The 15063-nt window shown below is 42.4% G+C and overlaps 1 protein-coding gene across 1 annotated transcript; it reads left to right on the top strand.

The window, feature by feature from the left end:
* The first annotated feature begins 329 nt into the window (after positions 1–329).
* On the top strand, positions 330–14127 carry dlst (dihydrolipoamide S-succinyltransferase). The gene is made up of 15 exons (XM_079528422.1): positions 330–523; positions 3238–3271; positions 3379–3415; positions 4236–4297; positions 5354–5428; positions 5582–5637; positions 7505–7613; positions 7714–7881; positions 8531–8616; positions 8732–8829; positions 11614–11744; positions 12115–12188; positions 12282–12365; positions 12458–12625; positions 13426–14127. Exons 1-15 carry the CDS (start codon positions 461–463, stop codon positions 13558–13560), a joined length of 1380 nt encoding a protein of 459 aa, XP_079384548.1. The 5' UTR covers positions 330–460; the 3' UTR covers positions 13561–14127.
* Positions 14128–15063: the final 936 nt, after the last annotated feature.

Here is a 15063-nt window from a genome sequence, read left to right as displayed (position 1 = left end):
TGTGTGTGTGAGATTTTTTTGGAAAAGGAATACACTTTTAAAATCGCTAAAAGTGACTTAGACAAGATTATAAGATTTATAAGAATATTATATGCCTATATTATATTAACCTCGCCTCACCAGGCTTTCCACCAATATTATATAGACCATTCACTCGACCAATCGATTTGTCTTTGTGGACAAATAAATAAATACATAGGAGAGAGGGGAGGGAGAGAGAGTTAGAGAGAGTGAGGGAGAGTCGAGAGAGAGAGAGAGAGAGACTCCCCCCCCCCCTGCAATCACAGACATCATCTCGTGTATGTATGGTTCATCCCACCCACCCCACCCCCTCCAGGCCAGATCACATGGTCCATCCGGGTCCATCCCACTTCACTTCCTTAGCTTGAGCTTCTCATCTTGACCGGTGTGACAGGATAGCTTCCCTCCCGCAGACAGGTTGCTGTCAAACGGCCACACCATGCTATCCCATTCCCGGTGTCTCACCAGGAATTTCGGTCGCTCCCTCTCTGCCATCCGCCAGGTAGGCGAGAATACGCATAATAGCATGCCATGTCATTGTTTTTAGTCTCACCCTCTCTAGCTAGGGAAGGACAACTCGTACCCTAGCTGTCTCTGTGTGTGTGTGTGTGTGTGTGTGTGGGGGGGGGGGGGGGGCTGTGGTTGCGAAGCAGTGCAGAGCTAGCATGCTAATGCTAGGCCGGGCATGCTAGGCCCGTAGCATTGCAGCCCCAAGGACAGCATGACACTCAACGCCCCCCACAATCAGTGGTGCAACTCGTATTAAAGTTTGGAAAAGATGTGTTTTCTGCGCATTTTGGCAGCCCGGGCTTGTTAAACTTAAAGGTCAACACTTGCAGGCTAGCACACTGGCTAAATGTACATTCACTTGGTTTGATTAGTTAGCCTCCCAGGCAGGTGTGTAGGTCATTGCTTGTGTGGGGTTTAGCACCTGTGTGATTATAGTGTCCGACCTGTTGATGGTTTTTAGGTGCTGATGTGAAAACTCAGTGTAGTTAATGATTTAAACTCAAGTCAGAAAAAGGTTATTTTTATAATGCAAAACAAAAACATTTTATTCCGTTATTGACAGCTAAAAGTTAGATGGAACACAACTTAGGGTTGTGTGAGAGAGGCAACTTTGCTGTCTAGCACTGCATTTTGATTAACATTTTGTTGGTTTCGGAAGGGTGTCAGTCATATTGCCACTCTAATCAAGACTTTGTATAACAGGGCTTTTGTTAATGGGCAACTAGGTAACTTTACAAGATAATGGTGGATGTGCAAATCCAAAAGCAAAGTCGCAGTAAAGTAAAACTCTATTGACACTTGACAGGGCAGGCACCCTTAAAAATCCACTGCAAAGGTAAACAATAAAACAACCACTGAACTTTCACAGGGGCGGCGGTGGCTCAGGTGTAGAGTGGCTGGACGGTAACCGTAAGGTTGTCAGTTCGAACCCGGGCTCCCACAGAGTTGCTGTCGAAGTGTCCTTGAGCAAGACACTGAACACTGAATTTTGATGAATTGAACATGGGGGACCCTCTTGTAAACAAGTGTAATGCTTAATTGGGTCGTCCACTCAGTTAACAGTCTTTGTATTGAGTTTGTGCTTGAAATGTACTGTAATTGTACTGTACAAACTGTTTCAATCAATCACCCCTAAATTGCTCCTGATGTGCTGGTTGGTCTCTTGCATGGTTTCCACCGCTGTGTGTGTGTGTGTGTGTGTGTGTGGTGTGTGGTGTGTGAATGTAATGCACAATCTCTGTAAAGCGCCTTGGATAAAGGCGCTATATAAATACACCATTTACAGAGATGAGATAAATAAAGTGAACTGTGCCTGGTGTCTTTAGCTCTACGTTTTAAATTGCAGATGGTACCTAAAGTGACAATTTTAATGAATGTGTCAAAGATCATGAGTCAGAAGTGATCTTTGATTCAAAACTCATAATTCTCATCTCATGTTTAATTGTTTTTTGAATCAATCATGTTCTGTGAATAACTTTTGTTTTGGAAAGGTATAAATAATGGATATATTATTTTGGTTTGCCATGTGGCTCAGCTACTTAGTCCAGTCCACTGGCCAGTGGCCACATGCTCCTTCCTTGTGAGTTGCAAGGATGCAAGTTTGACTCCTGTTATGTCCTGCATGCCTCCTCTCTCTGTGTCTACACTCTAAGCAAAGCAAAACATGCCAAATGCATGGAATTGGCTGGGGGGCCATTCACCCAAAATTTGAGAGGACCTGTCATGACATCTGCTCTGCCGGAAACATTGCAAAAAAGTTTATATATACCACACCATAGACAACCAATAAGTTAAAGAATTCCAAATTTCATCATGCTTTAAGTAGCATGTGACATGTCAAACTAGGGGGTTTTCATGATTCTGAATCCATTCCAAGCATTGTTTTTGCACGAAAAATACTCCTTGGCCTAAAAACGGCCATAGCCGTCTGTGCTATGGCCGAATTTAGGCCAAAGAGTGTTTTTCTTGCAAAACTAATGCTTGGAAGGGGTGCATACTTAGTTTAGACTAGTCAGATTGGTTAGACATGGGTTTAGGTGTTGTCCCGTGGGAGGTTAGGTTTAGGGTGAGGGTTTGAGATAGGTTGTAGTTGTAGGACTAATGACTGGTCTAACCAATGACTAGTCTAAACCAAAAACTGTCTAAACTAAGTACTGCACCCGCTTGGAATGGATTCAGAATCATGAAAACCCCCTAGTTTGACATGTTAATTATTTTGCCTCATATTGGTTGTCTATGGTGTGGTATACAAAAATGGCCATAACTTTTTTTTGCGTTGTTTCCGGCAGAGCAGACCTCATTCTGTGGAGCTTAATGACAAAATTAATAGGAAAAACACAAATAAGGTTAATCTCGATTCCTTGAGCTTTTGGGCCTGTGGCTCCCCGGCTAAATGCAAGCGCCCAGTGGGCCACTTTTGGTAAGCAGAGCTGGCGCTGCGGAATGCAGATCTTGGTGGTAGTAGGCTAGTAGCAAATATTCAAATGAGAACTTTGAAGGACGAAGTGGAGAAGGGTTCCATGTGAACAGCAGTTGAACATGGGTCCGTCTGTCTAATAGGATAGGCAAAGAAGTTATTGTTTATCATGTCAGTCCCTTGTTGAACTTTTCCACCTGTCCCTTGTCTTTTTTTTTAGCACATGGCATGTTTCAATGTGAAAGGAAATGAAACGCTTACAGTTCTTAACTGGTTGTCTCTTTCCACAGGGGAATAATGTTTTAGCTCGTCGAGCTACATCAGGTATGAGACATTTTGTTGTTTAGTCTTAAAATCATGAATACCTTTTTGTTTTCACTAATGCTGCTCAAAGGAAATCATATCCACATGCTCATCTTGTCATGTTTCAGCTCTATCAGCTAGCCATGGTATCACGCTCAACAATGAGTAAGTGCTACACCCCAAACAAACACATACTCTGTTAATTCTCTATGGCAGTAGAGGAGTAGATTTTGAGCATTCATTTGATATTTCACATATCTTAAAAGTTCCTTGCATGAAATTCCTTCAACCCACCACCCTGCCTCACAGATTTCCTCCTAGTACTCCATCATATGTCACACTGCCATTTTTAAACTGTCACATGATTGCCTTCCAACTAACAGCTGTTGTCTGAGAACGGTCAACCACACAAGTGAAGTGGCCTCTGTAATCTTTGTTTTATCATAAAGCATGTGCAGGTTGCATGACCTTGGCATGCATAACTGTGCCCTGTTGCATGCAACCCAAAGTGTTCTGCAATGTAATCCTAAATCAACCTAGTACTGTATTCAATTTCATACATATATTAGTGATGGGACTATATAAAAATAACCCCCAGAATGTTCGCCAAAAATAGCTGTTCTATAAGCTCACATTGCGGGCTTGTAGATGTACTATTTTTCACCAATCAATATGTAGAAGTGTGCTCTTTACAGGTCAGTTGAGTTTGATCAAGTATAGGCTTTAAGTCAAGTGGCACTGAATTTGCAGCTCAACAAAAGCTAATCATCCTAGTGTATGACGGAGGACAATTTCACGATAAATTAAAATCTTCACGATTGTCTTATTTATTTTTATCACGATAAACAATTATCGTCCCATCCCTAACGTACTGTATATCTCTATGCATTCAGGATGGTAATCGTATCGTCGTAAAAAGATGCAGGGTTGATTTAGCCACATTTCAGTTGGACAGCTGCTGAATTCCTGTGCTTTTTGTCTTCAGGAAATGTGATCCTAGGTCCAGTGTCTTCCAGATCCAGTACTTCAGGACGTCTGTAGCCTACAGTATGTACTGTAATCAGCCTAGATGTCTTGTGTCTAAATTAACCCATTATCATTCATCATAAAAATGTCTTCTAAAGCCTAACAGTTAGCTTAACACAATCCATGCCATTCTCGAGATATCTCGTGGTAAGATATTAAACCCTCCTTTGCCAAACACGAGATTTGATAAAACAGTATTAATCCAGAATTAATAATAATATTTTTTACCGGATTTTAGCTACCGTCGCTAGCCACCGCTAGCTACCATGGTAGAAACAGCCGAGAACCGAGATCCTAAATCCACCGTGCATGTGTTTGCGCACGCTGGCTTTAGGGCTCAGAATGGGGTAAAGTACGGTCTTGTGAGCTTAATAAAACATTAATTCAAGTTCCCGGTTACCATATCAAGGGTTTTATCGCTAGAACACGGCCGTGACCCTGGCTTGAAAATGGCCGATTATTACTTCCGGGTCATGGGGCGGCGGTGGCTCAGGGGTAGAGTGGCTGGATGGTAACCGCAAGGTTGCCTGTTCGAACCTGGGCTCCCCCAGAGTTAGTGTCGAAGTATCCTTGAGCAAGACACTGAACCCCAAATTGCTCCTGATGTGCTGGTTGGTGCCACCATTGGTGTATGAATGTGTCTGTGAATGGGTGAATGTAATGCACAATCTATGTAAAGCGCCTTGGATAAAAGGCGCTATATAAATGCACCATTTACCATTTATGAAGACAGCTCCTCTTCTCTGGATTTTTCGTGTATTCTGCTGGCACTGGCCATAGATCACCGCCTATGGTAACGGGAGGGAAAGTCAAAAAGACATCAGTGGTTCTCAAACCTTTTCATGTCAATTTTTCAAAGATATCTGATCTTCAAGCTCATCGCGCATCTATGAGCTTGAATATCTGCTATTTTTGAATAGCCAACCAATGTGCTAACGCTAATATATATATATATATATATATATATATATATATATTAAAAAAAATGACGCGGATGCTTTCCCGGTTTTAATGGGTTAATAGTTTCAGTGTATGCAGTGATCAACCTGGTTTCCCCGTCTCACCTTTATCTTAAAGGGAACGAAGTTGTCACAGTTAATACGCCTGCGTTTGCAGAATCTGTATCGGAAGGAGACGTGAGGTGGGAAAAAGGTATGTGCCTATGTTCTATTCTTATACCGATGTTGGTTGCTGCTACTGTGTAGACATTGTTCTGAATTCCAGGCTCTCTTCCTCACAGAGCTGTTGAGCAAGAGGTCAAAAGTCTTTCCCCGTTTTAAAAAACAAACTGATTTCTGCTTACAGCTGTTGGAGATACCGTCAGAGAAGATGAAGTGGTTTGCGAAATTGAGACTGATAAGGTATGACACATTCGACATTTAGACTCACTGGGACATAAATGCGAGGTACTATATGTTCTCTGACACTGTATCACAGTACGTAGGAAATTAGGAATGCAAAAGATTGAGTAGAAACTAGCATATTGCTTTGCAGATCAGTAATACACTTTATCTCTGAAACCTCTTTACATAGTTTGTACTGTTTAGACTCAGTGAAATGGATATAAGTGGAAAGGTCAGAGAGGTTAAGGCTAAGGCTGGGCAATATATATTCTGTAAAATACACATGGTTTAATGAATGATGTGTGGTAAAATGACTCGCTGTACCCTTTCAACAATGTAAATGTATTTTACTGTGAGTAAGTGTCAGTTTAATCTGTGTAATATTATAGAAGTTTGGTTAATAAAAATGAACAACCTGGCGGTACATTGTTCAACCACTTGTCCCTAATGGCCCCTACACACTGCAGGAGTTTTAAAGTTGTCGGCGAGTCATCAGATCGTTATGTATTTCACACTGCAGGAGTCTTTTTTTTTAAATCGTCTGTCATTATATCGTTGTGGCTTTCACACTAAACGATTGGTCGCAGACTAGGCATCACACACTGCAAGAGTTCACCAAGATGCGATCCAGACCCGATATTAATTTGTTTTTATTTTATTCATTTTTACATCTCACGCACCTGCAGGATGCCGTGATACAAGCGCGAGACCGACACAGGACGCTTCTCTCTCTCTCTCTCTCTCTCTCTCTCTCTCTGCGTGCAAGCCACACACACAGGATAGCCAGGCTACACAGGGCGAAATGTTTGTGATAGCGTGTAGCCTACGTGGGCTGCAGCGAGACAGGACGTTAAATCTTGATTTTCATGAAATATAATTCTCCGTCTCTCTGCGCGCGCGTGCACACACACACACAGAGAGAGAGCGACACGCACAAGGTCCAAAAGTTTTCTCCGATGTGGTTTTATCAACATTATTCAAGTGAAATGAGTTGGTTTTATAGACTATTTAACAGCAACATTGGGCTAATATAGCTACCATTGTACGACACAGGACAGGTATTTACCCAAGAAATAAAGGTTGTACATATTATTATCATCTGATCATCTATCGATACAGTCGACGACAGTCAGTGTCGGTGCAAGTGCTCTCATTGGCTGTAATACAGGACTTCTCGGGACGCGCTCCCAACCCAGTTCATACTGTACAATGTCCAGTCGGCGACAGAGCCAAACCTGCTAGATATTCAGAAGACGTCGGGGAGACGTCGGCGAGCACTTTTATCGGCGCTATATCTTATCGCAGAGCCTTTCACACACAGCGAGCAAAACCTTGCCGATCAAAGCCTGATTTTACATCAGATCGGGAGTTTTGTCGGCGAGCGCCAACAATTTGCCCCGACAGCATAATCGGAGCAAATATCGTGCAGTGTGTACGAGCCATAATCTGGGCATTTCATAATTGGCAAAGATTCAGTGAAAATAGTAGATCCACAAGCTCACAACCCATTGCGAGTCATTCTGACAATTAATAGACACATTGAATATTATTTGGTGCAAAAATATGACCACTTTATCATCACTTTATCTAGTTTAGGCATAAATACTTTTGTCCACAATGTGTCTATTCAAAGTTTTAGCCTTGTATTAATCCTTCACATGACATGAATATTGATTCAAACTCATAAGCTAAACAAGCCTTATATATGCTAGTTTACATTCTTATCTTATCCTACTAATAATTCGACTGACCAGTTTGAAACTAGCCATTTGAAACTAGCCATAAAGTATGTATTTTTTCCCCTTCCAAAGTATAATCTAGTATGATTTTTGCACACCAAAAAAATGTTATTGTATTTAATTTAATAATAAATGTTCTTTTGTAGACCTCAGTGCAGGTTCCGTCTCCTGCAGCCGGTGTGATTGAGGAACTTTTGATCCCTGATGGAGGAAAGGTGGAGGGCGGAACTCCTCTCTTCAAGCTTCGCAAAGGAGGTCTGAGAGCTTAACTGGACTTGTGCTTGCATTAACAACAATGCGGTGATAAACTTGAAAGCTTAATGTTTCTTCATGTGTTCACTTGTGCGTCTTTCAGCTGCCGCTCCCAAAGCTGCGGAGGCTCCCAAAGCTGAGGCTCCACCCCCTGCTGCTGCAGCCCCGCCTCCCCCACCCCCTCCTGCTGCGCCTTCAGCCATGGGCCCCATCCCCACCAGCATGCCCCCTGTGCCACCTGTGTCAGCACATGCTATGGACTCCAAACCAGGTTAGTTGTCATCGGGCAGTCAGCCTGTGTCATGTGAGAAGTGTTTAACTTGACCTCTGTTGCTCTCTTGATTAAGGGAGAGTGATGAATCCTTTTTCCTCCACGTGTAGACGGGTGCTTTGATTGATTGAATACTTTATTAGGCAGCAATGTAAACAGCACAGTTCAGCCAAACACTTGAGTCTAAAAGGATGGCACCGAAAAAAAAGTCCTTGCTGTCTTGTTTCCATTCAGGTTCTAGGTATTCAATTCATAACCATGACGTGAAAAATAACAAAATTCAAATCACAAAAAATAATGAAGTAAAGTGGTTATGGGCTAAATGTGCCTAACCTTACATTGAGCCACTTGTTCCCTCAGCAGGTTCGGGACCAGCAGGTTCATTCAGAGTTGAATGAGCACTGAGGATTACAGTGTAGATTGGGGTTTGCGTTAGCTAAATGGTTCTTAATTTTAAGGATCCCCGGTTTGATATGCTTAAGACCATGGACCCCCATTTGATACGAGTTTATCTTTAAGTCTCTGAGAAGTGGGAACCCCAGTCTATAGTCCCGTAAGAGTCAATTTGCATCTCTGATGGTCCCCGGATCCTATGTTGCGAAACCATGCATTAAGTGGTACTAACGGCCTCTTTGCCTCGTTGCCATAGTTTCTGCAGTCAAGCCCACCCCAGCTCCTCCTGCCCCAGTGGCCCAGGCCGAGGGAGGGGCTAAAGGAGCCAGGACAGAGAACCGGGTAAGAACTCTTCCAAAGGCTAGCGTCAGTGAACATGGTTAACAAAAGTAACAAAGCGCTCATAGAGTTGTCTTAAGGTATTGTTTTTAACACCCTGTGGTTGTGTTTTTATCAGGTGAAAATGAACCGGATGAGACTGAGAATAGCCCAGAGACTGAAGGAAGCGCAGAACACATGTGCAATGTTGACTACTTTTAATGAGATTGACATGAGGTAGGAAAATCCAACATTAGCTCATATATACTTTATCAAGACCTCAGTGCGTTCGGAGGTCCGTGAATCCACCATGTTGTAGCACATCAAAGTTAGGCTTTTTGAAGCAAATGCTTCAATTTACCGCATATAGTAAAGTTGGAAATACATCTTCATCTAAGTTAAAGCCAAGGTAGGGTACCGGTAATTGATATTTTCTGGTTAAAACAAAACATTTTTGTTAAAGCATTACAGTATATTCTGATAGTAATCATTGCTAATCATTACTTACTTAATCATTGCTAGTGTGTTTGTTTGTGTCTCTCCAGCTTTTTGATAACGGGTGACAAAATTTCAGCCAATTAGGAGAGAGTACTGATTTGTCAGCTTATAGGATGATTGAATAAAACTTGAAGTAAACATGTGAAATGATGCAACAGTTTATCCATTCTCTGAGTTGTGCTGAGCCCGGGCTCCGATGCCCCCCGGTGTCGTTCTGACATCGGAGGGTCTGGCTGCCCGGCCCTCGGTACCGACCCAGTGTTCTACTGGGCCGGCTGCCCAGCCGGGCATGCTGGGATCTGGACCCAACGGCGAGCTTCAACCAAGACTTGAAATGCTGATTCTGATCACATGTCAGAATAAAACAGATTTACATTAACAGAAACATGATTTAGAATATACTGTATGAGACCTGTTACTGAACACAATAGCAATGAGTACTATCAGAACATTAGCTATTTAACCAAAGAAAATCACTTACCCCCCCCCCCCCCCCCCACACATTATTTTTTAAATGTATACAATCTTCAATTGTAGCTACAGTAAGTAATACATTGTAAACATTGTATAAATGAACATAGTGTTGGAGGAAAAGTTAGCCAATATGATCTTTCTGTTCTAAAGTGTTAAGAGAGGAAACCACACTGTCAAATGGTTATAGATTGGAATCTGCCCAATAGGAAAAGCTTTCTGAAACCCAATACCCTTTTAAATGCTGGAATGTAAATATTTGGTCATAATGGCATCTAAAACGAAGATAAGAATTGTTAAAACAGGCTTTATTAATTTACAAGGAAATGTTATTGTCTGCGCTTTGCCCCCTCTGCTGAAGAGGACACTTTGAGGGTTTCTTTCCCCCTCAGATGCCCGGTGTCGGCTTTCAGCTATTCAGGGTTTTCTGTGTATCCTAATTGAATTGACATTGACCGTCTGGAGGAAGACTTCCCAGGCCTGGGCTCATCTGGAGCCGAAGGAGCCGCTCAGAGCAGGAGGCTGTAGCATCTGCAGGGGCCCGCAGAGACCTGCACTCTGAGTGGGAGAGCTACCTCAACCGATATGGGCTTTTATGACGGCCCAATAAGATTTACAGGCTCTAGAAAGTGAAGATTTTTATCGCTTCTTCTCTCCTTTCTCGGAGAGTGTGTGTCTTGGGGGACGGGCTAATTGTGTTAGCGGAGAAACCCTAGAGCCTCAACAGGGTTAGAGACAGGAAAACAAACAATTAAAAAGAGAGATACAAGTGGTAAAATGAGCAACGGTGAAACGATTAGCACGTCAGTGTCAATAGCAGCTATTCACCATGACCTGAAACCTCTTGTTTTTTCCTGTAAAAAAACTGTTAACCAGATTTTAATCATTCGCACCAGTGATACTTTCCATTAACACCCCAAACGCCCGGGGTTATTTAATCCATTAAATCATAGTGCCCAGCGATTTATAGCAGCGGAGCACATTTAGCGACGGACCGGATGTTATCCCGGATGTGGCTGAAGTAGCTTGATGTAGCCAAAACACTCGAGGCGATTGGCAATAACGGGAGGTATGATTAATTCTAACGCGACTAGCGACGCGACTGCGGTGGGCCGTCTTAACACATAATCTTTTCTTAGAATGGGACGGAATGATAAATCATTCCGTCGAGAGTTACTCACGTTTTAAGATTTTCAATCTCGTCGGCTAAAATGGGGGGGAACATTTTCGATGATGAAATAACATCGAGTGTTGCGCAACAGACGCTCCCAGCCTGTGGAGCGATCGGTTTTGATATCAATAATCTCCGTCCTTTTGATCAATCTCCATCTTGAGCGCTGGGCGTTACTAATTGATAGGGAGGAGAACTCCGTCCTGTGCGCTCAGGGTGTTAAGCATCAGTTCAAAACATTGATGTCCTCCTCAAAGATAGCCTTACATACTAATAAGAATGTAATGATCTATGTACAGTGTAGTTTACTGCCTACTGTAAATTAAATAAGTAATTTACATCAGTGGTTCTCAAACGTTTTAATTTCATGGAACACCAATAACTTGGTACCAAATGGATCTATAAGGGTCCTTTAGGTTCCATTTTATTTATACACTCAGTTACAGACCTGTAAGGGTCCATTTGGAACACCCTCAACCAAGGAACCCTGAGCCTGGACCACCACTTTGAAAAAGACTGGTTTCATGATAAATCTCAGAGCTTCAGCTTGTCATGTCTGACACTGACAGACACCGCTTGCGTACATTTGAAACCGGAAATTAGTTTAGTGAAACCAATGTTGTGCAGAATTTCAAGAGACGCCACATAAATGTCTCAAGACGATTGTGTACTGATTGTTCCCCCAATCCTCATAGCATATACTGTGAATATCTGTGCCATTAACAATGGGAAGGAATGCAGGGAAAGCAAATAAAACAAAGCCACTAATCCAACTCAAGACACACAAAAACCTTAGCTTGGGTGTTACACTTGTGCATCAATGATTGCAGTAAATTGTAATTGTTGTCCAATGTCTTAAAGTTCTTGCACTCTCTCCACAGCAACATGTCAGAGATGAGGAAGACTTACAAGGATGCCTTCCTCAAAAAGCACAACATCAAACTGGGCTTCATGTCAGCATTTGTGAAGGCTTCAGCGTACGCGCTGATTGACCAACCCGCTGTCAATGGCGGTATGGCTCTTTATATCAATGGTTACAAAACGTTATCCGTTCGGGACCCACAAGATAAATATGGTGTCTCCCTGGGCACCCAAACGTACATGAATGCATTATGAACTAACCACTTTAAAGCTCTATTTAATCGTGATAATAGCAAATCTACAACCTCATAACGTGTCACAATGTGATGTGTTGAGAGCTTGTAGATCTGCTATTTTCTGACTGGATTTATTTTTTTAAATACATAAGTTTTATATATAAATGATTTACTTGCAACCCATGAAAATGGCTCCACGGTCGTTCTGTAATAAACCCATGATTATGTGGATTCGCATCATTTGATAATCATACCTATAAAGTTTTTCTTGTACTCCGTTTGTAGTCATCGATGACACCACAAAGGAGATCGTGTACAGGGACTATGTCGACATAAGTGTTGCAGTAGCCACACCAAAGGTACAACAATGTCATTATAATAAGTAAGCCTTTATGTTCTGCTATTGTCTGTAGTGTAAAAGACACTGTCACGTTACTTTTCCTCTCTCACAGGGTTTGGTCGTACCTGTAATTAGAGGAGTCGAATCTATGAATTTTGCAGACATTGAAAAAACTATCAACATGTTGGGAGAGAAGGTAATATTTCATAAATAAATACAATATATTTTTAAATCAACTAACTTGTTCTACAATGTTGGTCCTGACTAATTGTGGTTGTATGCCTGTAGGCCCGCACAAACCAACTTGCCGTTGAGGATATGGACGGAGGCACGTTCACGATCAGCAACGGTGGAGTGTTTGGGTCCATGTTCGGAACCCCGATAATCAACCCCCCACAGTCTGCCATTCTGGGAATGCATGGAATATTTGACCGGCCTGTTGCTATCGGGGGCAAGGTTTGTATTGTTGCTTCTTAATCTACCTTTAAGGGCAGATTCACACTATGGTCCTGGGTGTGCACTCAGGACCACTGAATGCTGCATACCGTTCCCGGGAGCGGATCACTCAACTGTTCCCGGGACCGATTGAGATAGCTGCAATGTGAAAGCCACCATTACAGTTGAATAATGTGTACTCCGGTCTGGAAGAATCAAGGCCAATGTGAATCATGGCTAGCGGCGGCCAGGCAATCGTATTTGGGAACAGTCTAATCAATCGGACTCTGTGTGAATCTGCCCTAAATCTAACCCTAACCCTTTTCTGAAAATCCTGTTTATATATATCAGTGGTTCTCAAATATTTATGTCAAGGACCCCCCCCCCAAAAAAAAGAATAATTATATGTATTTGCTTGTTCCAGGTAGATATTCAACTATTTGCACAAATGTTCATAATTCTTCAAAAATAGCAGATCTACAAACTCAATATTCATAAATGAGGCTATGAGCTTGTAGATCTGCTATTTTAGTTTTTATTAAAAAAAAGTCCCCAGAGAAAAGATTTATTAACGAACAAAATGTCCTTGGACTTATTCACCATTTATTCATAAGTACAGTAACATTTTAAGACCATGGAGAAAATATAAACTAATGCAAAATCTAAAAGCCATTAGAAACATTGTATAAATGGACGAAGCTGTGAATAGACAATGACATGTACGGTATATTGTCGTTTTAATTGTGCAACAATTAAATGTAGAATGTATAGACTTAAGTGGCTGTATTATTCCCTCGACTGAACCCCTCCCAATCCGTCAGGTGGAGATCCGTCCCATGATGTACGTGGCCCTGACGTACGACCATCGTCTGATCGACGGCAGGGAGGCCGTCACCTTCCTGCGCAGGATCAAGTCAGTGGTGGAGGACCCCAGGCTGTTGCTGCTGGGCATGTAAACCCTTTATATACCAGCAGAACTCCGGCTAACAACAACCCGCCGTCACACAAACTGGCTGTGCCCTCCGGATGATCCACACTGTAACTACAGTTGATTTATTATTGTGTTGGTTAACTAGCAAAAGGGAGATTGGAAGAGAGAGAGCGAGGAGTGCACTGGACCTTTCCATGGATGGAAATGACTGGCTTTGTTGCGGCTGTTTAAAAATGGTTTTGGGGTTTCAGGAGTGACTGATCTCTGTAGATCAAAAAGGATATTGTACAACGCATGTGCGTCACTTGCCATTTTCTACACACAATTTGAATAGATTCCAAATAAGAGCAAAATGAATGCAACTTTAAGTTAGCTGAACTGCATATTGTCATTTCATTTAGTTGAGAGAAGAACAATATTATCACATGTTGAACTACAAACCAAGAAACGCTGTCCTACAATGTCCAAAGTATCAAATACCTTGAGGTTGTCTTCTAATTCACAGAAACATCTGAGGAAACATGTTTATGCTGTGTAAGAGAGTCACTATTTAAGAAAAAAGATTTTAAACAATAAAAGCTGCATTACCTGACTTTGATCTTTCTTTAAAAGGGTGATAGATACTGTATATGTTCTTTCACTGTAAAGAAAGGCTCATACAATGTGGAGGGATTGAGGACATTTAAATGTGATTGCCCAGGCAAACTTGGGTGGAGGATAAAGCGGATGCTGTATTTTACAGTACTGGTTTATACTGTACAGTACATATGATTACATGATTGTGCAGTGACTAACCCACTCTAAAGCCACTAACACCATTTTCTATCACTTCCCCTGTTCACAGCCATATATCATTCATAACCCCTTGCAGTGTCCTGCATGTCAGAATTACGTGCAGATCCCCTGTTGACAGCCATATATCATTCATTGGCTATGTCCAGCCAAGAACCAGAGAACCAAGTGTGATTTGGAATTAAGACTATTTGCTTTCAATGAGAGAGACCGGCCTCTGCTTAAGATTCATTCAGTCATTTTGAACCCAAAAATAGGCCTACATTATGCCCCTATCTCTCTAGCCCAGTGGTTCTCAAACAATTCCTTGTGTGTCATGGACCCCCAAATTGAGAACCTAATTCATGGACAGGATCTCGAGGCAAAGTCGTGGCGGAGAGGGTATTCGACTTGGTGAGCTAAGGGCTGCATCACTACTTTGCAGATGATGTGGTCCTGATGTCACCATCGATCCAAGACCTTCAACTCTCACTGCACCGGTTTGCAGCCGGGTGTACGGCGGCTGGGATGAGGATCAGCGTCTCCAAATCTGAGGCCATGGTTCTCAGCAGGAAACCGGTGGATTGTGCAGTCCGGGTAGGGAATGAGGCATTACCCCAGGTGAAGGAGTTTAAGTATCTCGGGGTCTTGTTCACGAGTGAGGGGAGGACGGAGAAGGTGATCAGGGTGAGATGTTCAGTCACGCGGGAGAGACTCAGAGTAGAGCCGCTGCTCCTTCGCCTGGAAAGGAGCCAGC

This window comes from Electrona antarctica, assembly GCF_951216825.1.
Source record: "Electrona antarctica genome assembly, chromosome: 18".
Lineage (NCBI taxonomy): Eukaryota > Metazoa > Chordata > Actinopteri > Myctophiformes > Myctophidae > Electrona > Electrona antarctica.
The sequence above is the reverse complement of the archived record's forward strand: the minus strand, read 5'-3'. Positions and strand labels throughout refer to the sequence as shown.

Coding starts and splice junctions, on each gene's coding strand:
- dlst (XM_079528422.1), top strand. CDS start 461: ATGCTATCCCATTCCCGGTGTCTCACCAGGAATTTCGGTCGCTCCCTC. Junction 7,882..8,530: donor TGCTATGGACTCCAAACCAG/GTTAGTTGTCAT, acceptor TCGTTGCCATAG/TTTCTGCAGTCAAGCCCACC. Junction 8,617..8,731: donor GAGCCAGGACAGAGAACCGG/GTAAGAACTCTT, acceptor TGTTTTTATCAG/GTGAAAATGAACCGGATGAG.